The sequence below is a fragment of the Suillus bovinus genome (genome assembly GCF_016758785.1).
Source record: "Suillus bovinus strain UH-Sbo-P2 chromosome Unknown EDB93scaffold_1, whole genome shotgun sequence".
Lineage (NCBI taxonomy): Eukaryota > Fungi > Basidiomycota > Agaricomycetes > Boletales > Suillaceae > Suillus > Suillus bovinus.
The window spans coordinates 1,792,951-1,818,784 of record NW_024542057.1 but is presented as its reverse complement, the minus strand read 5'-3'; the positions used below and the strand labels follow the sequence as shown (position 1 = coordinate 1,818,784).

Below are 25,834 nucleotides of genomic sequence, written 5' to 3'. Positions count from 1 at the left end.
TGATTGAGAGTTCTTGTGTCCTCACGTATAGATCATGTGTTGCCATTGTGATGGCATTCTGTACATAGTTGGTGAATTCCACCGGCATCGCTATGCCTTGTGGTTGTGGTCCCTGAGGTCCTTGTTCTTGGGGTTCTTGGGGGGTTCTCAGGTCCCATTTCTGTCTCGTTGACTTCAGCCATAGTGCCAGGTGCGTTCTGGAATCCGATTCACTAATGACTGTTGAAGAGCGAGTCGTAACGGCTCTTCCGGATAGGAAAGATGGTGAAAGGGGAGAGGGAAAAAGGATACGTAAATGGAAAGCTAAAGGGGTCCCCAGTACTAACTGGATCAACCTCGTCCTTTAGGGTCAAAGGGTTCTTTAATCAACCCGACTGACACTTCCCTAATTACTAACTAGAAAGGAGTACGTAAAGCTATGCTTTGTTAAGTGGGAAAAACACTGTGTGCTTCGTGTGTGCTACTTCTCAGTCACCGAAAGGGTACAGGTCTAGGACAAGTTATCACTCTTCCAGCCGAAGCTTACAAGTGCGAGTCTCACTAGAATCCCGTATCTAAATCCTCGTGGTAACGATGGTAGGACTATCCGCAGATGCGACAGTTCCACTAGACTTAACGAAAGGTTCTACGTGCGTATGAAGAAAGGATGTAGGTATGAAAGCAACTATAGTAACAGTTGAGCAGGCAGGGTCTTGGGCCAGCACTCAAAGTTGTAGCGAGACGCCTAATGTCGTCAACACCTCCGTATACTGGCGGCTGCAATGTAAGGCAGGGCCTGGTATAGGACTACTAACTAATAAAGGCTATTCGTGAAAAGCTCAAGCGAGCAAAAGGATGGGTTTCAGAAAAAGTGATCGCGACTGTTTAGGTCGGGCAATGGAAACGTGTAATGATGATGAAGATGTGCGAGCGGTGTGCAAAGAGTCGGAGTCTCCTATAGTTCAAACCTAATGTCACAACCCAATAACGAATTAACGCTGGGTCGAAGACTAGGACTCAAACTGAGGTTATCGGACAAGAGAGGAGAGGAGCAAGTACGTCTTGGATTGCTACAATGTAGATACAAGAGGTTTGAACTAAGGAACTATCGACCAAGACATGCTACCTATATACAACTATTGAAACGGAGATTGAAACTGAGTTATAATTACTAGCCAATCATAAAAGGAGAAAAGGAATCGTACCATAGAACATCGTAGAATATTAAAGAAGCATCACGTGACCATATCTTATCTTATCGTATCTAATCTAATCTATTCACAATCAAAGAACTCGTCTTCTTCATCAGTCACATCGAAGACACGTGTCGTGGGCGCTAAAGGTATTTCTGGAATGATAGACGCTTTCAGGGTAGGGTTAGGGTTTGACTTAGGCGTTTTAGGAAGATTCAGGAAAGAATAATGGTTTGTTAAAGGTACTCGTGACACTCATGTCCATCGAACCTAGTGTGTTGCATAGAATGATGATGGATGGGGATGAGAGCAGTTCGTGTGCCCAAAAATTGCGAAATCAACTTACCGGTCGAGAAACTCCAGTGCGATCACCGAGCACTGGTGGTACTTCATCGCAAAAAACTTCTTGTTCTTCCCGCGGATCCACTCAGGCGGCCAATCTCAAAGTGGAAGTAGCAATCCGTGCTCGGGGTCACCATCTGTCCAGTGCTTCACAATCTGTCTCCAAGAGGCAGCTCTAGGAGTGTGGCTCCCATCAGGGTGTCATGTTGGAATATCAGGGATGACGAGTCCCTTCTCAGGTAGTACCAGTGAGTGGGAACCAACTTGAACAGTGGCGCCGTCTGTGATTCAAGTGAGTGCAGAGGGCTGTGGAAGAGTGGAGGTGGGAATAGTGGGGCAGCATGGCTGAGACTCAGAGCTGGGTAACTGGGATGAGTGATGGGGTGCAGGGGGGGTTGCCTGGATTTGACGGTGGAGTTGACGAGTGCAGCGGAGCATTGCACATGCCTGTGCTGCTGGGTGAGTCGGGCATGTTAGTCAGCTGCCCATTGTAGAGCGTGGCTGCGAGGGTGTGTAAGTCACTCCGCAAACCTGCAACATCAGCTGAGATGCAGTCATGCATTGACTGCAGGTCTTGGATGCAAATGGGCTTGACAAGCAAGTGCTCTCCAAGCAGAGATGCATCAGCTTCACGCTGTGTTGGACAGAGGGCATCACTATGGTCGTTTTCATAGGTGGAGAGTTCGTCAAGGAGATACCGGATGAGTGTGTCACGCTAAAAGTAATTCGTTCAGAAACAGAAAATTTCGAATCAATCTAAGACTCACATTCTCATTCTCTGCCCATGAACCCCACCACCTGACCCTTGCGAGAGTCCAGCACTGACCAATAGGTGCAAACATCCAATGCCACTGTGCACCACCACGTCGATAGGTGTGGGTCGTGAAGTTGTCACCTGCACCTCGTGGGATTCCTGCTTCTGTGGTTGCCTCATTGATCCATGCTTGAACAGTGTCGTGCGAGATAGGTTCACCACAGTGGACAATGCCATTTGCACCTATTGCAGGAAAGATGTAGTCTTCAGGCTCGAGTTTTCGACCATAGTAGGCAACTTCAAGAAAAGTAAGCCAGAGTAAGAGCCAGAAGAAGCAGTCACAGCCTGGTAGGTCTGGCTGTGGGTAGAGCTTGTACCGGTTGCCTGATGATGAGGGCAGCAGGAGGTTAATGTTCGAGTTATGACAAACAACTGGTGTGACTAGGCACTCACTTCGTAGGTCTGGTTCCTTCGTGCCCTTGTCGACTCTCCGCTGCCAGCCTTTTCAGTTGGACAAAAACACCTCAAAATATGTGTGGAGGTCCTTCGAGCACAGTTTCTCACCATTAAGATATCTTGTGAATGTTGTGCCGACTTGGAAAAAATCGATGGTCAAGTCTTTCCGTTTCAGTTTGATAAGCTCGAAGCACCTGCCACAGGTTGCTTCAAAAATTAGCAAACAGTCTGTATTGAGTGAGCTGACCTTGTCCACAGGTTCCAGGCTGTTGTACTAAATGCTTGGTACATTGTCATCTTTGTGAGCAATTCACGTGATTCCAGTGTGAGGAGTTCTGTGTCCGTCGTATCTGCTGCCAGAACTGACCTCATAAGCCCAAGGAATGTCTCCGGCAGGCAGAGCGTGTGGGTCCAGGCCAGGATTCGATCCATGAATCCTTTTGACATCGCAATTGAGTGAGTTCTGTTCCCACCCTCACTGCTGGTCTTGTGCTTGACAGACTTGATGATGTCCTGAACCTCAGCTGACGACGCAGGGTTTCCTTCCCAGCACAGGTGTGCCTCATTGAAATGCCACCTCCCACAGTAGGTATCTCCATCCCTAGATGGCACATTCCGTCAAAAATCATAGGTATGAGACTCACTGACACAAATATGGCACTCACGCTTCCTCCCAGAACTTTTTGAAGGCTGAGTAGGTCCCATCACACGTGCTCTGGCCACAGTTCTCATGGAAACACTTGAAGGTGATGAGGAGTGTGAGGGCCTTGTCAGAATGTTGGTTGGGAATCCTCTCAAGAGCATCTCTGAATGTGGGGTCCTCATAGGCATCAGTACTGATAGACATTGTCTCTGAATCCATACTTGCCACGGCACCCCTGCTTGTAGCAAAATGTGCCTTCAGCCACATCTGTCCTCGTTCCACATACCCATTGTAGTTCTCGTGCATCTTCTTTGCATGCTTGTGCTGTTGCTTGGCCCTTTCCTTGACTTTGTTGATGGCTGGCAGGGTGGTATTTCCCGTGGGCACTGCTCCCTTCCGTTGCTTCCTTGGGCTGGCCTCTGCAGCATGAGGGGCAGGAGGCCCTTTGCATGATTTCGGCTTGGTCCTCACCATGGCTGGCAAACCACAGAGAGTGCACCACATTTCCAGCCAGAAAATGCTGTCCAACAGTCAGTTCAAGCTTTCGGAGGTTAAAAAGTGTGTGAGGAGGCTCACAGATGAACTAAGTCAAGCTTTTGGGTGGTTAAGGCGAGTTAAGCAGGAGTTAAGTGCAGGACCACCCAAAGTTGGTCGTAAATCTGGTAAATCTGTCGTAAACCCGTAAATCAGTAAATCTGAGGACCCACCGGCAAAGCGGACCTTTCACTTCAGTGCTAGTAAGCTCAAGTGATCCATAAATCAACCGAAGTATCTCAGTCTGAAAACATGCTCACTATTATATTCAAACAGACTACTAATATTATCCACTGCGCCGTGGTACCGTTGCACCTGTTCGACAATCAGTCTTTCGACGTTGAAGGACGACAAGGGACGACTCGGACAACGAGGCAGAAACCCGGCGGGATGGGCGCGCTTAGTCAGCGGCGGCGGGCGCGACAGATTCCCATTTACAGTTTTTACCTGCCAAGTGTAAATTTTGTCAAATAATCTAACATAGTTATCAGTAATTAGTCTCATATCTAAGTTTGCACGAGAGGTTTTCCCTGATGAACACTGTTTTGCACACCTCATGGCGAAGTTAGGCGGCTACTTTGAGCCAGCCTACTGATTCATGGTTCATGACGCAGTCTTAGCTACTGTCGTTCTCGCCTGCACAACTAGCCACGCGGACCGCATGTTTAGCTTGAACCCGTCGATTTACCCCAACTGCCTTGCGAGGGAATCCGCCGGCTTTCTCCATGATAACTGCGCCGGCGCGGATAGGGTTGGAGGGTTGGAGAATATGGAACAAATCCTCATGGTGAGCACGTAACGTATAAGACATCAGCGAAAGTACCAAGATATCAAAATATAGTAGCCAACGCTCCACCGTCATCTTGACTCAAATCCAATGAACCAAGCAGTTTTCCTCCTGGACCATTCTTACCGAAGGTGAAGCCGACCCAGACACCTCGTGCTTCTGGCTCTTCCTTTTCCTTTACCTTCTCTACGTTTCGCTGCTTGTCTTTCACTTCAGCGTACTTGGCCATGTCTTCCGCAGAAGTGAAATCATCATAGTACCCAGTGTCAATCTCGGAGTCAAGAGCAGGCACAAACGGTGCGCGTGTTGAGCGGAGGTCCTCCCACTGCATCCCGTCAAAGAAAGGGTGGCTTGTGACCTGTGTGAGAGTGGAGTATCGAACGCTTGAGTGCGAGATGAGCCTGACCAGGAAACAAGAGGAAATCAGCTTCGTCAGACAGCGTGCAGTAGCAAGCCCTGTACCTGGTCACAGCATCCCATGCAATATCCGTCAAGTTGAAGATCAAGTCTTCGGGCTTATCATACTCTGGCCTTCTCAGTACCTTTGTCCAGTTCTTCAGGTTTGTCCAGGTCTCTTCTGGCGTGCTACCGCTGAACGGCGGAAAACCAGCAAGAAATTCGAAGAATATGCAACCTAGTGACCAATAGTCGACTGAATAAGTGTATGGTTTGCCTCTGAGGACCTCGGGCGCCATGTAGTCGGGTGAGCCAACTATGGAGTCCGCATACCGTGGGTCTTCAGCACGGATGGATTTGTACATGGAGCGACGTTCCAGGGTAGAGCGGTAGACGACTTGGACGTCTTTCACTTTATCGAGCTGAGAAATATTAGGGCGCACAGGATGAATTCAGGGCTGCAGACAGACCTTCAGCTTCATCGATTCAATGCGCTTGGGATTGAGGGCACCTGTGGCAAGGCCAAAGTCAGTCAGCTTGACGTGTCCGGTGCCGTCCACGAGAAAATTCTAGAGGTGTAATCAGTGCTACGGAACTTGCGAATGCAATGAAGTTTTACCTCCGGCTTTAAGTCACGATGAATGTAACCAAGCTTGTGAAGCTCGTTGACAGCGACGAACATTTCTGAAATATAAAACCTTGCGTGCTCTTCCTTGAGAACGCCAGAGTTGTTGAGAAGAGTACGAAAATCGCCTCCGGGAACATACTCCATTGCTAAATATACGTGCTGTGCGTCCTGGAATGCGTACAGAAGTCTGACGAGCCAGGGTGTCTTGGTTGCGGTGAGGATGTCGCGCTCCACTAGGACGTGCCGTACCTTGTAATGCATCAGTCTTTACGCAGATATACTAGCGGGATAATAAACCTCGTCCATCTTGAACAATGTACGTTTCTTCATCTTCTTGAGAGCGCATATCTCTCCCGTGTCCTGTTTCCGTGCCAAGAACACTTCACCATAACCACCCTGCCCGACTTGTGCAATGATATGAAACTGGTCAACCCTTAGCTTTGCTCTGCGCTTCCTCAGAATAACTCTCTCTCGCCCGCAATACGACTTGAACTCCTTTGCGCACTCGGCGGCTGTTAACTGCCTTTTGGTAGTATCTGCGTCAAAGCGTGCCCTCCTTTCCTTCCTGGATGAGATATATCCAAGGTTCATGAAGTAATAGTCGAGAAAAACTGGCAGGAACATAGAAGATGAGATCGGGGAAGATCTCAGAGTGGGATGCTCACATAGTTGGGCAACAGTGGCCTTGCGCTTGACCTCGGCGCTCTGAAGCAACTCCCTCTCCCAAAGCTGAAATCCACCCGCTTTCATGGTTGTCGCGTTTCGTGCAGTGTCCATTGAAATGTCGTCAGACCATGCGCCGCCGCCAGGCTTTGCGGTACTCATGTGGATGTCCCGAAGTCCCAATGTGATGCCCTTTGCCGTGTCCATATGTATGTCTCGATATTGGGGTGAATCTGATCTAGATGGAAGGGGAGCCATAGAGCATATCTCGGTTGATATCCTAGATGTTCCTGGCCTATCGATCTTTGTGCGATGAAGATGCGAGCCCTCAGTACCTACTTTGTTTAATTGATCAATACGGTCACATGACAGACGCGTTCTGGAGCCTGGAGGAGTCCGAGACTCCGAAACTGTGACTTTACAACCAATATCGCTGATTGAACATGCCTCAAGTTCGTCCTACTCATATTGATCTTGCTTCAATCCTTGCAGAGCCTAGTCCTTCTGTCGACCTGCGCCTGCACGCATATGAAGCTTCTACGTCTAATTTTCTTAGAGCGGTCACCAATTATGCAAATCGCGCCGTAGCAGAGATCACCAAACATAGGAATGCTCAGGAGGCGGACAAGAAACGTCTGGCTGAAAAGACTGCTGCAGTAAAGGCTGAAACTAATCAGTGCAAGATGAAGGAGATTGAGCTGCTTGCTGGTACGTGGTCATGCTTGCCGTAGTGTGTAATTGTGCAGCAATAACGTCTCTCAGTAATGGAAAGGGAAAAGGAGGAGGTCCGAGAAGCCGAGTCATCTATTGTCGCTCTGAAACGCCATCTCGCATCCATCCGTGAAACCTGCCAGTCTGTGGATGCAGAGATAGAGCAATATCGTGCCCTAACTGCCAATTTGAAGAGAGGTAGGTACTTTCATTGTAATTTCCTTGCCTGTGCTGATTAGGCTACTTTGTGCAGAGAAATATCGAGAGCAGCAGACCTTGGAGATGCATGCAGCACAAACAGGACCGGAATTAAATGCCTGCGAAACCCGTTTACGTTGTCACATTGAGGGAATAGAGAAGGACCGGCTCCTCATTCGATTCACGCACATTGACAAGCTTGACATTGACCGTGAGTTCAGCTTTGTGCTCGACGTTGCATCCAGATCAAATCAAGGTATGCCAGTCAATGGCCTATCTGGAAAGGTGGTGCTTACATATGCCAACCAGTGATAACGACCACACCACCACTGCCAAATCTCCCCATACTACTCAATGAACTAAATGAAACAAGGAATATATTACATTTTATCAAGTCGATGCGCTCGGCATTTTCCCAGTTAGTAGAGCAACATTAGGAGGTTATTAAATCACTACAGAAAAATGTCTGGGATGGATGTGGCAAAAACCTGCAGATTCATTACCATCGTGGATATCGATTATGCACCGATGGGAATGTCCTACGAATCTCATGTTCTACCCAAATTATCCTAGGTGACAAACCCGCTGCGATGACAAAAACAGATGTGACGTGAATGCAAGCTGACAACATGTTTGTAGACAAAGATATTTATTGTAAACAGAATTCAGACTAGTCGGCGGGAAACGCAGCCGTTACAGCATGCGCAACGAATGTGTGGGTGTCCCTGGCAAATGTAATTTGCAATGTATTTCTGCAGTGAATGTGATATCGCATAGATGCATCGTACACCACCACTTTTCGATAATCTCCAAGTAAGCAATAAATTTATATGTACATATATTGTCTTTCAAGTTAGTCGTCGTCTCCTTCTCCCCAACCCGTCCGATCTCTATGACCCCCAGAACTTCCCAGCTTTCCCTTGGTCCGGCTCTTGCGGCCGCCTAGCTCCTTGTACATTTCCCTCATCTCCAATTTGCCTGGCCGACTTTGAGTAAGCTCCTTTTGTCGCCATTGCTCCTCTCTAAGTTCTTTTGGCGTTTGATAGCCTGATTGTGACGGTGAAGTGCGGCCTGAGCCTCTCGAAGGCAACGGGGATGATGGAGGCGAGCGATTCGACACAAATTTAATGTAGGTTATCCGCTGAGAACAAATCATCAAGTCATGCAGCCAGATACAGGAAGACAAACTATCCACCCAATTTTGCTTCGACTCTCTTCTAGTCCACTTTCCAGGAGGAAGAGTTTCATCATGGAAATTTTCCTTCCTATAATGCTGAAACCAAACTTGCAACACAGTGCAGATCGTTAGCATACAGCAAGCTAGATGATGTATATATGAATTACTGTAGTTCAGTGTCTGACTCTTGTTCCACTTTCTTGATACCCTAGCGCAATTTGCGAGCTCAGATATCCCAAGCCATTGGAAAATATTTTGCGATACTTGAGTTGGAAATGCCTTTAGGGGGTCGCTCGAGAGACCCTTCGATGGCAGTGCACTCGCAGAACGAGTAAGACCCCATCGTGTGGGTGATACAGGGCGCGATGAGGGGCGCGATGGTCCCCTTGACCTTGCTGGTGTCCCTGGTAGTGAGAACTTGAGAATATGTTGAATAATTGACACTAGAGTGAACGGTATAAGGACATACCACGCCAACGAGCTCATCATCTGAGTCATCCTCAGGCTGAGATTGTCTGGAAGATGGATAGAGTCCATTCAAATCATACGTTTGAGATTGCGATTTAAGCACGCCTTGTAGCAAACTCATTGTGCAGGAATCGTGCAGGTGGTTTGGAATCTAGATGTGAGATGAAAGTTTAGAATGCCTAAACGAAAGGCTGACAAAGATGGAAATATGATGTCATCCACACCACTTCTACCCCACAATTCTTACACACGTAATTCACAACTAGATCAATATTTCTAATGGTTGAACGACCAATTTTTGTTAAGAAATGATGAAGTTCATTGAAAGCCACTGGTGACAGCCCGCCGAGCGTTGCCGTGGAGGAGTCCTATACTAATGGCTAGTTAGTGAATGCCTGTAGCCACACCAGGAGCACATAATTCTCATTCGCATGTAACACATACAACCATTATAAGGGTGAAGCCGTGAGGGATAGTATTGAAAAACTCTGATGATTATTCCGAGTTCACCATCTAAAAAACGGAACACAGTATAATCAAGGCTTATGCATTGTTCGTAGTACTTTAAACCGACTTGAATAGCTGCCACACGCCTTTTGCATATCCCACAACCTCATCCGCGCCGAGCTTGCTTTCTCCAAATATCCGATCCACAAAAGTAATTGGTACCTCGCCAACGGTATACCCCAGCGCCCGTGCTCTCACCATCATCTCCATCTGGAACACGTACCCCCTGGACTGTGTCAGTGAAATGATATGCCGAAGTACGGGCAGCCGGTACAGTCTACACCGGCATCAAGTTTCAGTCCACTTTCCCGAATCAATCATTTACGTACCTAAAACTGCCGGTTAGGTCGCTTACTCCGGGGTTCAGCATAGTGGCAGCCAGGAAATTTGCCCCTCGTGAGACTAATTTGCGCTTCAAGTCCCAGCCGTGCACACCACCAGGCTGAGCTTCAGCAAGGTATGGAGTGGATGTTGAGCGATATCGCGTTCCCGTCACAATGTCGAGGTTGTGTGCTTGTTGTAATCTACACATTGTTAAGAGAGAAAAGTCAAGAAAAGAACAACACACCTGATAAATTGTGGAATGAACTTGGGCTGACCGGATGAATGCACATCAGAACTTGTTCGTCAAAGGATGTTGAAGCACGTACATGATGCGAAAAGTCGGCATCCATTATTATCACAAAGTCACCAGTGCAGAAGTCGAGCCCATGGATATATGCAGTCCTGCGCACAAGTTGACGACGCACTTGTTTTTCATACTCACTCTCAGTACTTACCCGAGTCCAAGTTTCCCTGCCCGTGGTTTGAGCAACTTGTCCTACAATGAGTCAAACCTCGACGCGCGATCCATTTGGACTCACTATTTTGTCCTCGCCATAAGCCCTTGCCATTTCAATGGCTACATCTTGCGTCCCATCCGGACTCGCATCGTCTACGATGATGATCTCCCAAGCAAGCTGGCTGGTGTACTCAGTCTGACTTTCAGCAAATGAAGCAGACAGAACGCACTGTTCCTCGAAGACCTTCACCAGCAACCAGATAATAATTGGGAGGTTCTTGCGCTCATTGTAGGTTGGTAGAATAACAGAATACTTGTGAGTATTTGGCGTGTTATATTGACCTTGCATCTTCAAGCGACACTGGGCTGGCGAAAGGGTTCATTAAATTTGTAGTTTTGTAACTTGATGGCAGTTAGCGTGCGAGTTTCCAGCATCGGCTCTTCTTTACTACTTGCACGTTATGGCCTCACTTGAATCATCCTCGTTGCCTTCACCATCAATGTCGCCCTCAAGCACTGACCAAAGCACGTGTCCGTCTACCACAGCACTCAAGTCTCTGCTCACTACAACCCTTCGTATCTCGACGACTGATAATCGAGTCTTCATTGGCACATTCATGGGCACTGACCAATTGTTGAATATCATCCTTGTCAACACTGAGGAGTACATTCTGGGAAACGAAGCTAGTCGCTTCGTCGGCCAAGTCATGCTCCCCTGGCGCCTTGTCCTTCATGTCGAAGCGTTTAACCAACAGAGTACTTCAAATGGCAAAGGAAAGGATAACAAAAGCTTGTACATGTAGATTGCAGTTCGAAGATACATGCATTAAATAACTTGTCCAAATGGTATATCCATTGTCCTGTCCACCTCTCCTATATTCATGGGCACATGTGACAGAATTTCATGATCTCTCCTTCTCGAGGAGCCCTTTCATCACTATCTGCTGTGAAGATCCAGCCAAATATGGGCCTTTTGCGGGCGTCGCTGATAATGCACAGGGCTGATTTGTTCCATGGCGCAGGATTATTCATCCTTGGCCAGCACGCTAGCCCTTGTATTTATCCTTGTAGATCCACGCCATCCCCACGTCGCTGGCACCTTGTTCGACCTACAGAACCACGTTAACGTGTAATTTTCAAGACCTACGCTGGTTGCACTTACAGCCGCGCGATACCACCTAGCAGCTTCTTTTTTATCCCTCTTGCACCCTTTGCCATTGGCTAGGCAAAAAGCGAGATCTTCTTGTGCGTCCCCGTCACCAAGGTTGGCAGCAACTCGATAGTAACTCTGGAAATTATTAGCACAAGTCCAGAGACAATTAGTGACGACGTACGACTGCCATCTTGTAGTCCTTAGCTATACCCCAGCCATGAAAAAAGCACTGCCCAACCTCATAAATCGCTAGTATAAGCTCCGACTAAGAAGGATTCATCAGCACTTCATATACAATCACAGACCAAACTCACTCTAACAGCTTTTACGTCCATGCCTTCTCTCGCCTTGCCCAAATCATCTACTGCGCTTTCCGCGGCCTTTGTTAACCACTTAAACCCACTTTTCTCATTCTTCTCGCATCCCCACCCGTGCCTCAATGTCAATCCCCACATGAGCATCCCTATCCCACACCCACCCTGTTCCTTTGCACTTTTCTCGAAGTAAAATGCACTATCTTGTAGTTTGTTTGCTTCGTGGTATTGTATTCCTAGCTGAAGATATTCCTGTGGAGTAGAAGGCTCGGTGTGATGTGAACGGTTGCTCGACGGGGAAGGTGAATGGGTAGGAAATTGTGAATTGCCAGTTGGGGATGGAGAGCCATCGCTCAGACGGTAAAACGAATATGACGTGGAGTACAAGCTTGCTGGTGAGCTTGGACGTACAGATGGCGGGTGAGAGGGAAGGTGTACATGGGAGGGAGATGAGAGAGACGGGGAAGAAACAGCATAGTTTGGTTGAAGATATGACCTTGACGAGCACGCATCAGATTGCGGCGTAGGCGACAGAAGTCGGGTTTCAGAAAAGCTGACGCCCGTCTGGGGTGTAATTGGAGCAAGCGAAAGCGGGGTACGAGTGGTGCGTGGAGAACGAGCTCTTTGTGAATTTCGCTCAAGAACCTGGCGTTTCTGCTCTTCAGAAGAGAATATCGGTGGTCTGCCTGGCCTGGAGAAGTTTATGCGGGGAGTAGGGCCGACTATGGGTGACCTTCCGCCAAGTTTTGGCTCACTGCTGACAACCTGTTTGTCGATATCCTGGGGTTTGGAAACCACGACGGTTGGAACGGGAGTGCTTGAGTTTGCCAGACGCATGTCATGAAGCGAGAATTGTGTGTTCAACGCATTCGCGGAACCACTGGCAGGTTCTGCCGTTGTAGTATGCCAAGCACGGCGGCTGTCTATGGAAGCGCTGGGGGTGTGACTTTGTAGCGAATGCATGTTATTCTCTTCATAATATGACTCAAGTTCGTCATAATATCCGTTTGGTTCGTCCGTCAATGATAGAAATGACTTTCTGTTAAGATAATCAGCGTTGCTAGCTGTCGAGTTACGGAACTGCGAGTGTAGCAGAGGAGACTCGGGCACTCTCGGATTAGTTGCATATGGCCTCGGCGGAGAAGTTGCATTGAAATTCTGGACTTGCAACGACGCTGGAAACCCACTGGCAGTTGACCGAGAGGAAGATGGCACAGGCAAAGAGGAATTAATGATATGCTTCCGAGTCTCGTATTCTTCTTTCCGTCGGACAGCCTGTCGTTTGGACGAAGTTCGCCGAACCAAGGTGTCTAGCGGTGATGAATGGGCCAGGCGCACCTCGTTCTCATGTGATGCCGCCATGATACTAATACTTGCAGTCGACTCAAGGCAGGTCAAGATCTTAGGTTACTAGGGACTGCGCCTGATAGCTCCACCATACTCCATTAATATCTAGTGTATCCGTGGCACTGTGGCAGATCACTTTCAATGAATCTGAAACATTTCTGCTCGTCCTCCTCCCGTTTATTGTCATGATAGTATATACTATAGGATTGTCTGACGTCTTGTCCTACACACAATAACGATATATTTATGTAACTCACGGCCCTCGGACGAGTATAAGATCACCACACTTTAATCATTGAATGTACAAACCACAGACCTAGTAATACTATCTCATGTTGTCCCATGCGTCGTAAAACGGAAATCTGTGTAGCTGGAGAAACCTACGCGTCAGAAAATAACAATCATCCATCTCGCATGTCAAAAAATATCATCTCCACTTTTGACCATAAGGCCGGGGCTTGTGAAAGAATCTGAACGCGGTAAAGTATTAATAGATGTCTCTGAGGGCCTCACCCATGCTATAGATAACAATGATAATAGTATGGACTTTGCACGTCCCGAGTTCATTGATGCTTTCCCAGTGATCTTTGCAGTGGGTTTGAACTCCCTGTGGCCCTCGTACAAACCGATTACTTCTGAATCGGTGACTGCCCATGAGCCGACGATGCTTGTCCTCCAGAGTTTTTGTGCAATCTTCGTGTTAGGGATGGCCCAGACGAGTGTACTTATCTGTGGTGTAAAGTACAATTATGGCCCTAACGCCAAGAATCCGTGCTGCTGTTACATCCTTGGCAAGTCGCTACGCTCCTATTGCTTCACGAGTTGACCAATGAGCGAATGTACGCTGGGAGACCCCAAGGTCTGCGTGAAGTCGCGTCTGCTTCTTGGTCAGCTTGAATCTTCCCAGAGCATTTTCAAGCGATGTTTTCCCCAGTGCAAACCCCTGATGGCAGTGACTGTATCAGCAAGCCTCTTGCGATGCAAGGTGGATATACCTGACGAATCACTTCGGTCCAAACATCCCAAATGCTGAGTCACCACCAACAAGCTCAGTGACCAATATCTGAGTCTAACCAGTTTACTCTAGTAGCAGTTTGCTGCTTGCATCAACACCCAAGCTCCAAGCACAAAGATTGGTCGGGCAGATGGTGTGCTAAGCCAGCCGAGGCACGAGACAGGCATGGAATTTGGTCTATGCGAGGTGACGCAGGGTTTCTTGATCCTGCCCACCATCACAGCGCCGCCCCCGACAAACTCACTAACTAACCAATATATGTTTTTCTTCAGCGTGACGATGTCCTTTTCAATCGTTTGTCCGACGCATACGCTTCTATAAAAGGTTGCTTCCAGTTTCATCGAGCTGATCGGACCCATTCCGCCCCCACAGCTCACCTTGCGCCATAGGTACGGACCCATGTTTCGGGCCGGGAAAGCCAGGGCTCTCACCCAACGACTCGACAAGATGTCTCTTCACCATCGTTTGAAGTGTTGTCTCTTTGTAAAGGCACAACTGACAGTTTTTGTATAAGAAGGTTTAGCCCCACCCGAGAGCCACCAAGCTACGAAAGGGCAGGAGGTATGGACAACCTGTATACGGGCTGTAATATCATCAATAGGTCATAACGCGAAATCAAAAATCGCTTTTATACAGTATATAGCGTGCATGCACCACCTTGGCGCTTTTCGTAACAAAAGTAAATGTGAGCAAGAGCTGCTCTAATCCAACCATGACCCCATCTACTCAGCCTTGTAATCAGGACGCAGCGACCGCACGGTTTTGCCCGCACGCCAGATCTCCTGGTCGTCGATCTCCTTCAACTCCTTGGCCAGATCTTGGCGGTACGTCGAGCGGCCGTTGAATTCGAGGGACTTGCGGGTCTCTGTACCGTTTCGGACGCTCTCGTACAATTGCTCAAAGATAGGCGTGTTGGTCTTCTCGAAGATGGGTGCCCAGTCAAGAGCACCACGGCGAGCAGTCGTGGAACAGGCATTGTACATGTAGTCCATGCTACAAACGATGAGAGAAAGGTGCGCAAAAGGAAATATACACATACCCCTTCTGTCCAATCAAGGGGTACAGAGATTGAGTGGCCTCCTCGACAGTTTCGTTGAAGGCTTCCGAAGGAGTGTGGCCGTTGGCACGAAGCACCTTGTACTGCGCGCAGAAAAGACCCTCTGATACACCATCAAGTGAAAACGTGTGCATCTTGCATTGAGAGTAAACTTACGGATGGCACCCATGAGCACACCACGTTCACCATAGAGGTCGGAGTAAACCTCCTTCTCAAAGGTGGTCTCGTACATGTACCCTGAGCCTACAGCGACACCGATGGCAACAGCCTTTTCCATGGCCTTGCCCGTGACGTCCTGGAAGACGGCCACACTAGAGTTGATGCCACGACCCTCTTTGAATAGGGTGCGGACAGTACGGCCAGAGCCTTTGGGCGCAACCAAGATGACGTCGACATCCTTGGGAGGTATAACCTTGGTGTCCTCCTTGTATACGACAGAGAAGCCGTGCGAGAAGTAGAGGGTCTTGCCCTTGGTGATAAGATGGTGCAACGGTGGACCACGTTTGTGATTGCGCTGCGTCAGAGAGAAGGTTCATGATAATCGTGCCCCGGTTGATGGCTTCTTCGATCGGGAATAGGGTCTCTCCGGGAACCTAATCACATACCAGTTTAGGTGCTCAAAAGCCGAAGCAGAGGTGAACATACCCAACCATCCTCCATGGCCTGCCGCCAGCTCTCGCCATCTTTCCGGACACCAACGATGACATTGAGACCGTTGTCACGAGCATTCAAGCCTTGACCGTGGCCCTGAGAACCATAGCCAATGAGAGCAAGGGTATCATTCTTGAAGTAATCCTGGAGCTTCGCGAGCGGCCAGTCACTTCGCTCGTAAACAACCTCCTCGGTGCCAGCAAAGTTAAGTGTCTTCACGCCCCGAGCAGCGGACTATGTAAGTGTAACCGTCAGCATTTACCAGTCACGCCAATACTTTTTTTTTTTTACCTTAAGGGCAAGTTGGGGCGATGTGCTTGCCAAAGCCTGACGAGCAAGCAAAGAATAGCACGCGCTCTGTGCAGGCTTGGCTGCAATGCTTGCTCCGATACGAGGTGCACGGCGAGAAGCAGCACGTAGGGTTGCAACTGAACGCGACGCGAAGGATGCCATGTTGAGTGAAGAAAAAGTTGAGAAGGGACCTTAAGAAGCACATAAATTTTAGTGCTTAATACCGAGTCACTCGGCCGGCCTTGTCCGATATGCCAGCGAAGGTCACGTGCAACCAATAAAATCTGACGAACCTTGAACCTAATTGTATACACATATTTAACTCAGAATGCGACAGACGAGGCAACAATATTGATAATATGAAACACGCAAGCAACCTATGAATGAGCACATCCATCATATCCCGACTCGTCTTCGAGGTGTCTGTCCAACCCGATTGCCTGCAAGGCCAAGATGTCTCGGCGTTCCGGGCACAATAATCTTTGAGCTGCTTCCACCCGAAACCTTGACTGCGAGAGCTTTCTCTGCCTCTTGCCGTGCATAACTGCAACAAGCGTGAATAAAAAAAGCCGTTTCGTCAGATTGTCGTTCACGTACTCTTCCCTTTGCTTCGCGATTTGCGATTCCAGTTCAGCTTTTCTGGAGAATTCTCGATCGGCTTGTCGCCGCATTCCACGATCGTCGAAGTCTTTGAATTTGACCGAGTAGAACACCGCACCGAATTCAGCTACAATCATCGTTCATATTTCCCGAGATGAACGTGTAAGACGAAGTAACATACCTAGCCACATGGCATCAATCGCAGTGACCTGGGTCATGTACTCCTTCGAAGTCAGGATCAACTCGTGGTAAACAACGTATGTGGGGGTATCTTTGTCGTTGTCATCAGCGAGACCCAGAAACAGAACAATCAATCACATACACCCAAGACCATAAAGCGCACTTGTAGGATGCAGATGCGTTGGGAGACCAGTGCGAATATTTACATACTCGCCAATGCCCTTCACACGTGCACATTGGTGGAAATAGCCAGCAGTGATAGCTTTCCTGCGAAAAGGTCAATGCCACATAATTGATACAGTTATTGTACAGTACCTGACGACATCAAAGTCTGTGCCAGCAGAAATGATCTCCATCTTCTGGAACTTCATGATATCCTCCAACTGAGCCCTTACCTCACGGGCTTTGCGGAGCAGTTTTGGGTGCAGAAAATGACGCGTAGCCCATTCATCACGGAATCTACAAGTTATATTGAGCACCCTGCGGCAATAATAAGATGAACGAACTGACCCATGGCTCTTCCACTGGTTGAAAACATTCAACAGAGTCAAATGGTCACTCTCTGGTACGTTGAACTTTTCACGTGCAGCATCGGCCTCTTCCATCCTCTCTTTTGGTCTGTAGAAGATGCTTGGCACTGAGAGCATGGATACAATGGTCAACATCTCTGCCGAGCACTTCATGTCCACGGACGCAATAAGCATCTTAGCCATGGAGGGCTCCATGGGAAACTCGGACATTTTCCTACCCACGGGCGTCAAATCGCCAAGATTATCCAGCGCACCTAATACCCAAAGTTGGTACATTGAATTTATAATGTTGGCTTGGGGAGGAGGGTCCATGAAGTCGAATTCAAGAAGGTTCTTCACACCAAGAGACTTGAGGAGCAGAACAGTATTGGCGAGATTAGTGCGCTGAATTTCTGGGATGGTATTAGGGAACATCTCATTGCGAAACGCCATTTCTGTATACAGGCGGTAACAGAACCTTCAGAAAGTTCAGCGAATTGATGTCCTACAGCTAAAATGAACACATACCCGCTGCCTGTGCGGCCGGCACGCCCAGTCCGCTGGTTGGCGTTGGCTTGGCTGACCGGTGTGATCTGCAAAGCATCCATTCCGACCTTTGGATTATACACTTTAAGCTTTGAGTAGCCCGCGTCCACCACATAGATAATTCCATCGACCGTCAAAGAAGTCTCGGCAATGTTAGTAGCTACGATGACCTTCCTTCGTCCATCAGGAGTGGCTTCGAAAATTTTAGCCTGCAGGTCGGCAGGCATTTGTGAATAGATTGGGAGCACTGCCAGAGGGGCAGGCTGATCAAGCTGTGCCAGTCGCTCTATACAAACAATTTAGGATATGTGCTGTTAACATCTGATATCGCATACCATTAATAACCTGACACGTAATTTCGATGTCTTCTTGTCCAGTCATGAATACAAGGATATCACCAGGGGGGAGCGAAAGATGGATTTGGAGAACCTGCTTCACAGCACTGTCTACGTAGTCCTCGCAAGGTGATTTTGAATGAAACATCTCCACCGGAAATGTACGCCCAGGAATGGTATAACAAGGGGCATTACCATAGAATGCAGAAAACTGAGATCACGTCAGTCTCTGATTGCCAGAACAGTTAGAGGGGACATTTGCCTTGTCAGCATTCATGGTTGCCGATGTGACGATGAGTCTTAGATCTCTTCTCCGAGACAGGACTAGAAAAATGATGAACTCAAGGTTGTCTAGCCGGGCAATAACAAGGCGTACTCTTACGAAGTAAACCCATAAGAACATCAGTGCTTAGTGAACGTTCATGTGCCTCATCCAGGATGATTACACTGTAACGGTCCAAATCACCTTCATTCAAAGATTCTCGCTGAAGAACACCGTCTGTCATGTCTAGAAAAAAGATAAGTTAGGCTAGAGACAAGAGACATGACACTGTACATTTGATCTTGGTTTCTGCAGATGTACAGTCCTCAAACCGAATCGCATAACCAACGGTAGAACCAAGCTTGCACTGAACAAGGGGTCAACATAAAAATCAAGAAGATCAATTTAACGCTTGCCTCCATCTCCTCAGCAACACGCTTTGCTACAGACATAGCGGCTACACGACGCGGCTGAGTGCAACCAATGAGACCGTATGCGCAGTACCCATCCTCATAAAGGAACTGCGCCAGTTGAGTAGTTTTCCCAGAACCAGTCTCTCCAACGACGATGACAACTATAGAACATAAATGTTAGAAGTATAGACGCAGCTGCATAGCATAAATCTAACCCTGGTTTTCTCGGATGACCTTAAGAAGCTCATCTCGACATGCAAATGCAGGCAAATACTCTCTCTGCTCCTTCAGTGTTCTATTCTTCGCAAACGAACTGACCCCAGTGGAAGCCTTCAAGTGGCTAGCGAACTTAGAATCCCCCTTATAATCCTCTTTCTCACCAGATTTTGCCTTTGCTTCTGCCAGAGCTGCACGAAAAATTCCAAATGGACTACGTGAATGTCCAACTCGAGCTGCGCCACAAGGGCAGAGAGTAACCACGCACCTTCAGCTTCGGCCTCCTCATCCTTCACGCCCATGATGTTGCCGAGCTGTGTGCCTCCAAGAGATGCAAGTTTGGCTGCTGCCTTTGCCCTCTCCGCCTGTTCTCGCTTCTCTTTCACCAAAGCGCTTCCCTTCTTTGAAAAGATGGCCATGTCGCTCGTAGGGTCGCGGATTGGATTGATGGGCTCAAGTTGCTTCGTGAAGATTGTCTTACCATCCAAGAAAGGTGGCTTGATGTCATGCACCATGACATGTACCGTCGACTCAGATTCGTCTTCAAAATCAAGATCAACTTCCTTACGGGTCGCAACACCGGAAGTCAGCATCCGATTAGCTTCCCAGAGGTCGTTATCTGCATTCTAAAGAGAAAGTCAAAAACTAAAAGAAGATGTGGAGCGGATGTCAAGTCTCACATATTGGGCTTGCCTGGCCGATATTCTCCTCTGCAAAAAAAACTTCAGCAACACTAAGCTACTTGCAGATGAGAACTACATACGACTTGTTTTTTCGAAATCTCTGCGTCCTTCAGCGCGGCGAGATCCTCGTACTGCGCCAAAGGGTTATGTTCTTCGTCTCCAGCAACACCACCTTCTTCTGCTCCAGTATACCAATCACGGTCCAGCCGCAGCTGCTCCTCCTCCCATTCCCTCACATCAACACCAAGAAGTCCATCATCCTCTGGGCTTCCTCCTCTCGGAATGCGCGGGGTCGGCGCGTCCCAAGCACGATTTCTTGCCCCTCCCCAGCCAGATCCTTCACCCTCTTGTCGTCTCGGCGTTGAATCCCACCCTACATTGGGAACACGGACGCTAGGCGCATCTCGGTTGCTACTACCACGCTCTGAATGGGGTGTAGAATCCCAGCCACGTTCATTTTGCCGATCCCTGTCATGGCCTCGTCGAACCCATCCCCTATCGTTATCCCGATTTGATCGTCGTTGAAAATCTCCAAGTCCTTGAGAAGTGAAAGGCCGTTGCTCCTGCACCGCAGTGATTCCTTCTAAAGAGTTACTTTGTGGTCAGAAACGACACGCCATAGCAGGATATAATAGTCGTACCTTTCTGTTTTTCGCGGTTTCGTCGGTATTCCTCCAAGCGGGCTCGTGCGGGATCCGACAGACCGCCTGGGTGAGATGGTGTCTCTTCTCCTCGCTGCCTTAAACTGTTTCCTCGACCAACTGGCAAACTGGGGACTGGATAGAAGGTGAGAGGACATTAGGAAGCCGCAAACTTGTCACACCTTTGAACAAAGTGTCATCACTCAGCCTCGGCTTCTTTCGAGGGCCGTTCTCGGATAGGGCCTGTTCCCTCTTTTCTTTCGCTAGTCGATCAAGGCCGAGTAAAGAGCCTCGAGGAGTGGGTGGTTCAATCGGCTTCGCAGGCTGGCGAAAAGTGTGTCTCTGTAGATTATGAGCAACTGTATAGAACACTGAGCGTTGATAAAACGTACTGTGTCGTTCCTCACGAGGCCGCCTTGCCGGATTGGATCAGGCTCGAGCACCTCGCTGTCATGGACTGTTATACCCTCGACAGGACGAGGAGCAAGTCCAGAAGCCTCCTGCTTGACATGCGATAAGATTTCGTCATGCAGTTCGGTCAAAAAAGAATCTTGAAACTTGCCAAACGCCCGAGCCGCTGCAACAATGTGTTAGCGAACGTACCTGGATTCCGGTGCAGTAAATTTACCTTTGGCAAAACCTTCAGCGGAGTTGGTTTTAGCTATGTCAATGACACGCTCTGCGAGTAAGTCGTTCGGGTTTACGAGGTTCAATGCTCGTGAAAGTTGGATGGCAACCTGATGCTTGAACCCATCGTCTGTATTCGGAGACATAATCCACCTAACTCAGTCCGGGTTATCCAGTCGTCGAATTGTTTAAAGAGGTTGCCGATGCACGTAGGCTTTAGTACTTGGAAGAGCCTGACTAGTACGGAGACCTTTCACAGTGCGGCATAGGCTATTGGAGGAGATATAGTCTTACGTCAGCGGCTCAACAGTCACATGCTCCGAGGCCCAGCCCTGAGAACTTGAAAGTCCCTTCCAAGCAAGATCATCCACTCATGATTTTAGCAAACGACGGACCGCGTTATTTCTATGATTGTCTTGGGCATGGTCTCTGTTGATCTCTCTGATCATTCCGAGGAGACTTTGGTCGAATGTTCAATGCCTCAACTACCCTAGCTTTTTACATGATAAACATCTACGACGGTCTATATACGTATGCAACCGCGATCTTTTTGTCGCACCATTAATGAAGCTTGTGATAGATCCAAGTCACACGATTCAAAAATCTTGTGCCAGTTAGGCCCACTGGATCAGAGGCGTACATACGTCGGAATGTTGTCGGAATAGCACACGCGTTGTCAAGATTTCGCAGTGAAAGCCCCGCTGCAATAGATGGTCTCTGTGGTGCGTTTTACTTTTAGGTCTGCTACTCTGGGATGTAAATGGTGTCACGAGTTGATTGTACAATTTTAACTTAGTTCTGATCCACGGCACTCGCGATTGAAACAGTCACTCAAATTTACTATTCTGCAAAAAAACGCCATCAGATACCCTGGAAGCATATGACTAGTCATGCAGGTGACCGATATGGAAATCACAATTATTACTGTCTTGAAAGACAGTAACTTGAACCGGCCGGCGGTCGAACGCTGCACTTTTTTATTCAAGGATCTCTCATGATCGGCGGTCTCTTTTGCGAGTGCGCATTATGTGTTTGAATGCTTCTCCACCACTAGCACATGCTTCCTTCCCATGATTTAAGGTGGCTTTTCGCTATCATGCTGTCACTTGTGTCAATCCAATAGGCTGGAATGTTTTCGTTGTTTCCGAAGGGTTGTCTCCCAACCTAGGGGAGGCATGACTCCCGTTCTGCCGCATGGTATACTTCACATGGACTCATCACGAGCTCAAAATTATCTCCCCACCCGTCAGGAATCACGGATAGGTTTAAATACTGAGAGCGGGCAGGGGATGGTAGCCTTGTCCTACAGGCTATCTTACACCATGAAGCTTAACACCGTTAATGCCAGTTTCATTCTTGCTTCGCTTGCTGCACTGACCTTGGCAGGTGCAGTCTATACTCTCGATGACAGTATCGTTGGCGAAGGCTTCTATAGCTCTTTCAATTTCGAGGCTATCGCCGACCCGACTAATGGGCGTGTGTATGTCTACCCCGCACGCAATTTTTTCTGTTTCTTAGTGAAAGACAGGATATATGTTGACCAGCAAACGGCTCAGATGCTCAACTTGACTTATGCCACGAGCAACACCTTCATTATGCGCGCAGATGACACTACAGTCTTGACCTCCAGCGGGCCAGGCCGGAATTCCGTCAGGATTCGATCTAATCGCCAGTACAAGCAACACTGTTGTCGTGTAGGTGATCGATCCCTCACGAATATGTCATTGACTAATAAATTTCGACAACAGATTTGATATGCAGCATATGCCTGAGGGATGCGGGTGAGCCTTTTTTGTTCTTCTGGGGAGTTGGGTTGTGTATTTCTCTCAACACAGAACATGGCCTGTAAGTAGTCACTTGGCGCCGACAAAGTAAGCTTATAGTAATGGATCATAGGCTGTCTGGGAAACCAACGAAGCTGACTGGCCTGCTGGTGTTTGTTTTTCTCCTTGAGTCTGATAGCTCTGATCCTGATGTAGATCCCTTTTCCTAGGGTGAAGTTGATATTGTCGAAGGCGTAAACAATGTGGAGCCTAACCAGTCGACACTCCACACTAGCCCTAGTTGGTTCAGTATGATTCTACAGATGTGTCATTTTTAACTCCTGTTATCACGCAGACTGCTCTATGCCAGCTTCCACTGACCAATTAGGGTATGTTTCGAATCGGCATTGCACAAACCATTTGCCTAAGGTTCCAACTGTTTAGCACGACAGTTTCAACCAATTGTGACACTACGGGTGAGGTTACCATTGCTCATCTCAATCTCTCACTAAAATGCAACAGTCGATGGAAATTTGGGTTGTGGTGTACACTTCACAGAAGACTACGGCAGTTTTGGACCAGCATTCAACAGTATTGATGGAGGATGGTGCGTTACTGCAAATTATAAGTAATACTCTTGCGCCTTACAGGTTCTTCTGTAGGTATGCTATGGAGCGCACAAATAGCCATATCAAGGTTTGGTTCTGGGAGAGAGACGACAAATCTGCTCCCTTCGACGCTACCAGCGGTGCATGGCTCATCGACACCAACTTCTGGGTAAGAGTGTCTGCATTTATTGGATTAACTGCTTACATACTCGCCGCCTGCCAGGGAACTCCTGCCGCTTACTTTCCTAACACCTACTGTGACCTCGCGTCTCATTTTGATGCCAACAACATTATCATTAACTTGACGTTCTGCGAGTTTTGCTTGACTTGTGGTGTTATTCCAGGCTAATGCAGTGCGCAGGCGGCGACTGGGCAGGTAGCTCAGCCGTCTATGCTGCTTCTGGATGTCCGTCGGACTGCGTGAGTTACGTTGACAGTAAGTGCTCACCCAATGTCTAGTATAACCCCTCATTACAATTCGCAGACAATCCTACCGCTTTCACAAACGCCTACTTTCAATTCTCGTCCATCAATGTCTACACGTAGACCATCAAAGGAATGCTATAAAATAATTTTTTACACAAAATTCCATCTTGTTGTACATAAACCAGATGCCAAAGGATATGTACCTTGTCATCTTATTACGCAAATCAGCCAGGGGTGTCATTAGCTGAGCCAGCGCTCATCTTATGTAATTGTCAATATGCGTTATCTAATGCCTGAACACATGATGCTGAAGAACCGGTCTTTGTATAAAACAGGTATGAAATCATCGCGTGAGAGGAATCAACGGGGATGACATGGATCAATGAGTTTCAAAGTTAAGAAGTATTGCTTCCTTGGCAATCACCGAAGGACACCCCTGTCCAGTGTTTACACATACCGCTTCTTCCCTCTAAAATCCTCATATCGGTCTGCTTTAGGCATTCTCCCGAACTTCGGCTCCGTAGTTTCTGGAAAGGACGTGAGTTCTATTCTTGAAGAAGAAAAAAGACTTTTCGAAACTCACTGAGTATGTCCTTGTAAACCGCGGGAACTCCTTCACTCCAAATCTCTCGCCACATGTGAGCACCTCCACCAACATTCTTATCTAGACCATGCTTTTCCATAAATGCTCTTACGTCAAAGCCTGCACGCTTGTCCTTCGCAACCATATGAATAGATAGACGGGAGTGTTGGGGGAGGAGTAGAATGGTATAGCGGTGATACGTAGTCCCACGTTGCGGGTGAGGTGGTATATAGGCAGTATGGGTGTTCAGGTTTGGCACTGGGGAGGGAGAAACGCTCGAAAGAGGGATATTCGGTCTGAATAGATGTCAGTCAACGAAATGAAAGGGAAGCCTATTGCTCACTGGAGCCAATGCAGATACGTCTGGAATGTTTTATTGGTCTCATCAGGAAAATCTGTTACTGGTGTCAGTGCCATTTACCTGTAGTTTGATACCGACTGACCCGGATCAATCATCAAAAGAGTGTATAGTCGCTCCTCTGGATGAAAAACGGTTGCATATATCTTAGGAGGCTCTACAGTCTTGAGACATTGTCAGCAGAATGGCTGCGCGAATGACCTGCATAACATACCTGTTCTGGAAGAAGAAATACTCCTGGTTCAACGCGGCCGTACACGGTCTTTGACACAGTCGCCTGAAGCCCTGTATTCGACTTTACTTTTGGAAAATTGACCCGGAGGTCCAACGAGGGATGAAGATCAGGCAAAACGTCGGGGACAATCTTCATCTGGTGAATACGTTCCATCTACAAATTATAAGATTGAGAAACATTACCGAACAGCTCGATGCATACTTACCAACAGATCTAATGCACCCTCTTTCCTCCACCGCTGCTCCAAAAGATGCCTGTCGACGGCTTTGGACATGTCCGCTGAGGGACTGTGAACATGATGCAACGTCCAGTCAGGGACTTGCTTACCCATTCCATTGGCACATTTCCACCTCACTTGGGGAAAATTTATCTCGCTCTGCACTTCTAGAATTCTCAGCTTATCCTCCAGCACGCGCAACGCATGCTGGTCAGACTGAGGTGTCTCCTTTTCACGCGCAATGGTTCCCTCCAAAGCCGTTATTTCATCCTTGAGCGCTATTGAATCCTCTTTGATAATCTTCAGTGCTTCATCGAATGCAGGAAGGACACCGAATGCGAGAGGCCTATTCCATTCACGCGGATGTTGCAGCGAAATTCTAGGCCGGCGTGCTCTAATTGCACGAGACTGATACTTTTGCGGTGCACCGGGTTCTGCGGATGACTGAGACTGCGAGCCGTCAGTGTCTATAGCTGTCGACGTGAAAGCCACTTGTTTTGTTGTACTTCGTCGCGTAAAACCAAGGGCTCGGGGTTGAACACGACGTAGGGCTAGCATTACGACGGGATTAGCCAGCCTACTCCTTC

The 25,834-nt window shown here is 48.1% G+C and overlaps 11 protein-coding genes across 11 annotated transcripts; 3 read left to right on the top strand and 8 right to left on the bottom strand.

Moving 5' to 3' along the window:
- Positions 1 to 1,866: 1,866 nt before the first annotated feature.
- Positions 1,867 to 4,253, bottom strand: EDB93DRAFT_1217825 (uncharacterized protein; the record flags this gene model as incomplete). The annotated part of the gene is made up of 9 exons (XM_041451091.1): positions 4,162 to 4,253; positions 4,075 to 4,109; positions 3,944 to 4,026; positions 3,390 to 3,887; positions 2,972 to 3,325; positions 2,833 to 2,918; positions 2,722 to 2,769; positions 2,282 to 2,652; positions 1,867 to 2,229 (listed from the first exon to the last, which is right to left on the bottom strand). Exons 4-9 carry the CDS (start codon positions 3,869 to 3,871, stop codon positions 1,867 to 1,869), a joined length of 1,704 nt encoding a protein of 567 aa, XP_041313997.1. The 5' UTR covers positions 3,872 to 3,887; positions 3,944 to 4,026; positions 4,075 to 4,109; positions 4,162 to 4,253.
- Positions 4,254 to 4,403: 150 nt separating this feature from the next.
- EDB93DRAFT_1114304 (AGC/NDR protein kinase) lies at positions 4,404 to 6,707 on the bottom strand. The gene is made up of 6 exons (XM_041448240.1): positions 6,378 to 6,707; positions 6,010 to 6,323; positions 5,704 to 5,961; positions 5,555 to 5,653; positions 5,151 to 5,506; positions 4,404 to 5,089 (listed from the first exon to the last, which is right to left on the bottom strand). The coding sequence occupies exons 1-6, from the start codon at positions 6,631 to 6,633 to the stop codon at positions 4,732 to 4,734; spliced, it is 1,641 nt and encodes a 546-aa protein (XP_041313996.1). The 5' UTR covers positions 6,634 to 6,707; the 3' UTR covers positions 4,404 to 4,731.
- Positions 6,708 to 6,760: 53 nt separating this feature from the next.
- On the top strand, positions 6,761 to 8,013 carry EDB93DRAFT_50597 (chromosome segregation protein Spc25-domain-containing protein). The gene is made up of 4 exons (XM_041456579.1): positions 6,761 to 7,083; positions 7,138 to 7,284; positions 7,340 to 7,540; positions 7,594 to 8,013. Exons 1-4 carry the CDS (start codon positions 6,819 to 6,821, stop codon positions 7,719 to 7,721), a joined length of 741 nt encoding a protein of 246 aa, XP_041313995.1. The 5' UTR covers positions 6,761 to 6,818; the 3' UTR covers positions 7,722 to 8,013.
- A 1-nt stretch (position 8,014) lies between these two features.
- Positions 8,015 to 9,109, bottom strand: EDB93DRAFT_50555 (uncharacterized protein). Its single transcript, XM_041456577.1, has 2 exons — positions 8,931 to 9,109; positions 8,015 to 8,878 (listed from the first exon to the last, which is right to left on the bottom strand). Exons 1-2 carry the CDS (start codon positions 9,048 to 9,050, stop codon positions 8,138 to 8,140), a joined length of 861 nt encoding a protein of 286 aa, XP_041313994.1. The 5' UTR covers positions 9,051 to 9,109; the 3' UTR covers positions 8,015 to 8,137.
- Positions 9,110 to 9,303: 194 nt separating this feature from the next.
- EDB93DRAFT_1114293 (dolichol-phosphate mannosyltransferase) lies at positions 9,304 to 10,654 on the bottom strand. Its single transcript, XM_041448239.1, has 6 exons — positions 10,448 to 10,654; positions 10,300 to 10,399; positions 10,216 to 10,250; positions 10,049 to 10,162; positions 9,766 to 9,960; positions 9,304 to 9,713 (listed from the first exon to the last, which is right to left on the bottom strand). The coding sequence occupies exons 1-6, from the start codon at positions 10,564 to 10,566 to the stop codon at positions 9,494 to 9,496; spliced, it is 783 nt and encodes a 260-aa protein (XP_041313993.1). The 5' UTR covers positions 10,567 to 10,654; the 3' UTR covers positions 9,304 to 9,493.
- Positions 10,655 to 10,717: 63 nt separating this feature from the next.
- On the top strand, positions 10,718 to 11,020 carry EDB93DRAFT_1073509 (uncharacterized protein; the record flags this gene model as incomplete). The annotated part of the gene is made up of 1 exon (XM_041445017.1): positions 10,718 to 11,020. The coding sequence occupies one exon, from the start codon at positions 10,718 to 10,720 to the stop codon at positions 11,018 to 11,020; it is 303 nt and encodes a 100-aa protein (XP_041313992.1).
- A 252-nt stretch (positions 11,021 to 11,272) lies between these two features.
- On the bottom strand, positions 11,273 to 12,143 carry EDB93DRAFT_1061393 (HCP-like protein; the record flags this gene model as incomplete). Its single annotated transcript, XM_041444832.1, has 4 exons — positions 11,273 to 11,326; positions 11,380 to 11,505; positions 11,552 to 11,635; positions 11,685 to 12,143. Coding segments are annotated over 4 exons (723 nt in total), but the record flags the coding sequence as incomplete, so codon positions are not given.
- A 2,625-nt stretch (positions 12,144 to 14,768) lies between these two features.
- EDB93DRAFT_1237422 (6-phosphogluconate dehydrogenase) lies at positions 14,769 to 16,207 on the bottom strand (the record flags this gene model as incomplete). Its single annotated transcript, XM_041451411.1, has 6 exons — positions 14,769 to 15,039; positions 15,086 to 15,206; positions 15,260 to 15,572; positions 15,595 to 15,696; positions 15,749 to 15,988; positions 16,046 to 16,207. 6 exons carry the CDS (start codon positions 16,205 to 16,207, stop codon positions 14,769 to 14,771), a joined length of 1,209 nt encoding a protein of 402 aa, XP_041313990.1.
- A 106-nt stretch (positions 16,208 to 16,313) lies between these two features.
- Positions 16,314 to 21,331, bottom strand: EDB93DRAFT_1114283 (pre-mRNA splicing factor). Its single transcript, XM_041448238.1, has 20 exons — positions 21,059 to 21,331; positions 20,823 to 21,007; positions 20,613 to 20,772; positions 20,431 to 20,565; positions 19,870 to 20,372; positions 19,787 to 19,816; positions 19,375 to 19,732; positions 19,106 to 19,297; positions 18,894 to 19,051; positions 18,772 to 18,844; positions 18,592 to 18,723; positions 18,478 to 18,539; positions 18,216 to 18,426; positions 17,863 to 18,166; positions 17,336 to 17,812; positions 17,141 to 17,284; positions 16,968 to 17,092; positions 16,827 to 16,916; positions 16,643 to 16,772; positions 16,314 to 16,589 (listed from the first exon to the last, which is right to left on the bottom strand). The coding sequence occupies exons 1-20, from the start codon at positions 21,201 to 21,203 to the stop codon at positions 16,442 to 16,444; spliced, it is 3,762 nt and encodes a 1,253-aa protein (XP_041313989.1). The 5' UTR covers positions 21,204 to 21,331; the 3' UTR covers positions 16,314 to 16,441.
- Positions 21,332 to 22,379: 1,048 nt separating this feature from the next.
- EDB93DRAFT_1074823 (glycoside hydrolase family 16 protein) lies at positions 22,380 to 23,974 on the top strand (the record flags this gene model as incomplete). The annotated part of the gene is made up of 13 exons (XM_041445123.1): positions 22,380 to 22,537; positions 22,586 to 22,751; positions 22,819 to 22,838; positions 22,893 to 22,902; positions 22,954 to 22,992; positions 23,051 to 23,120; positions 23,176 to 23,209; positions 23,265 to 23,296; positions 23,343 to 23,427; positions 23,483 to 23,597; positions 23,652 to 23,743; positions 23,773 to 23,864; positions 23,913 to 23,974. The coding sequence occupies 13 exons, from the start codon at positions 22,380 to 22,382 to the stop codon at positions 23,972 to 23,974; spliced, it is 975 nt and encodes a 324-aa protein (XP_041313988.1).
- A 327-nt stretch (positions 23,975 to 24,301) lies between these two features.
- On the bottom strand, positions 24,302 to 25,805 carry EDB93DRAFT_1074371 (phosphatidylethanolamine-binding protein; the record flags this gene model as incomplete). The annotated part of the gene is made up of 7 exons (XM_041445090.1): positions 24,302 to 24,381; positions 24,438 to 24,733; positions 24,781 to 24,838; positions 24,881 to 24,959; positions 25,010 to 25,183; positions 25,236 to 25,309; positions 25,358 to 25,805. 7 exons carry the CDS (start codon positions 25,803 to 25,805, stop codon positions 24,302 to 24,304), a joined length of 1,209 nt encoding a protein of 402 aa, XP_041313987.1.
- Positions 25,806 to 25,834: the final 29 nt, after the last annotated feature.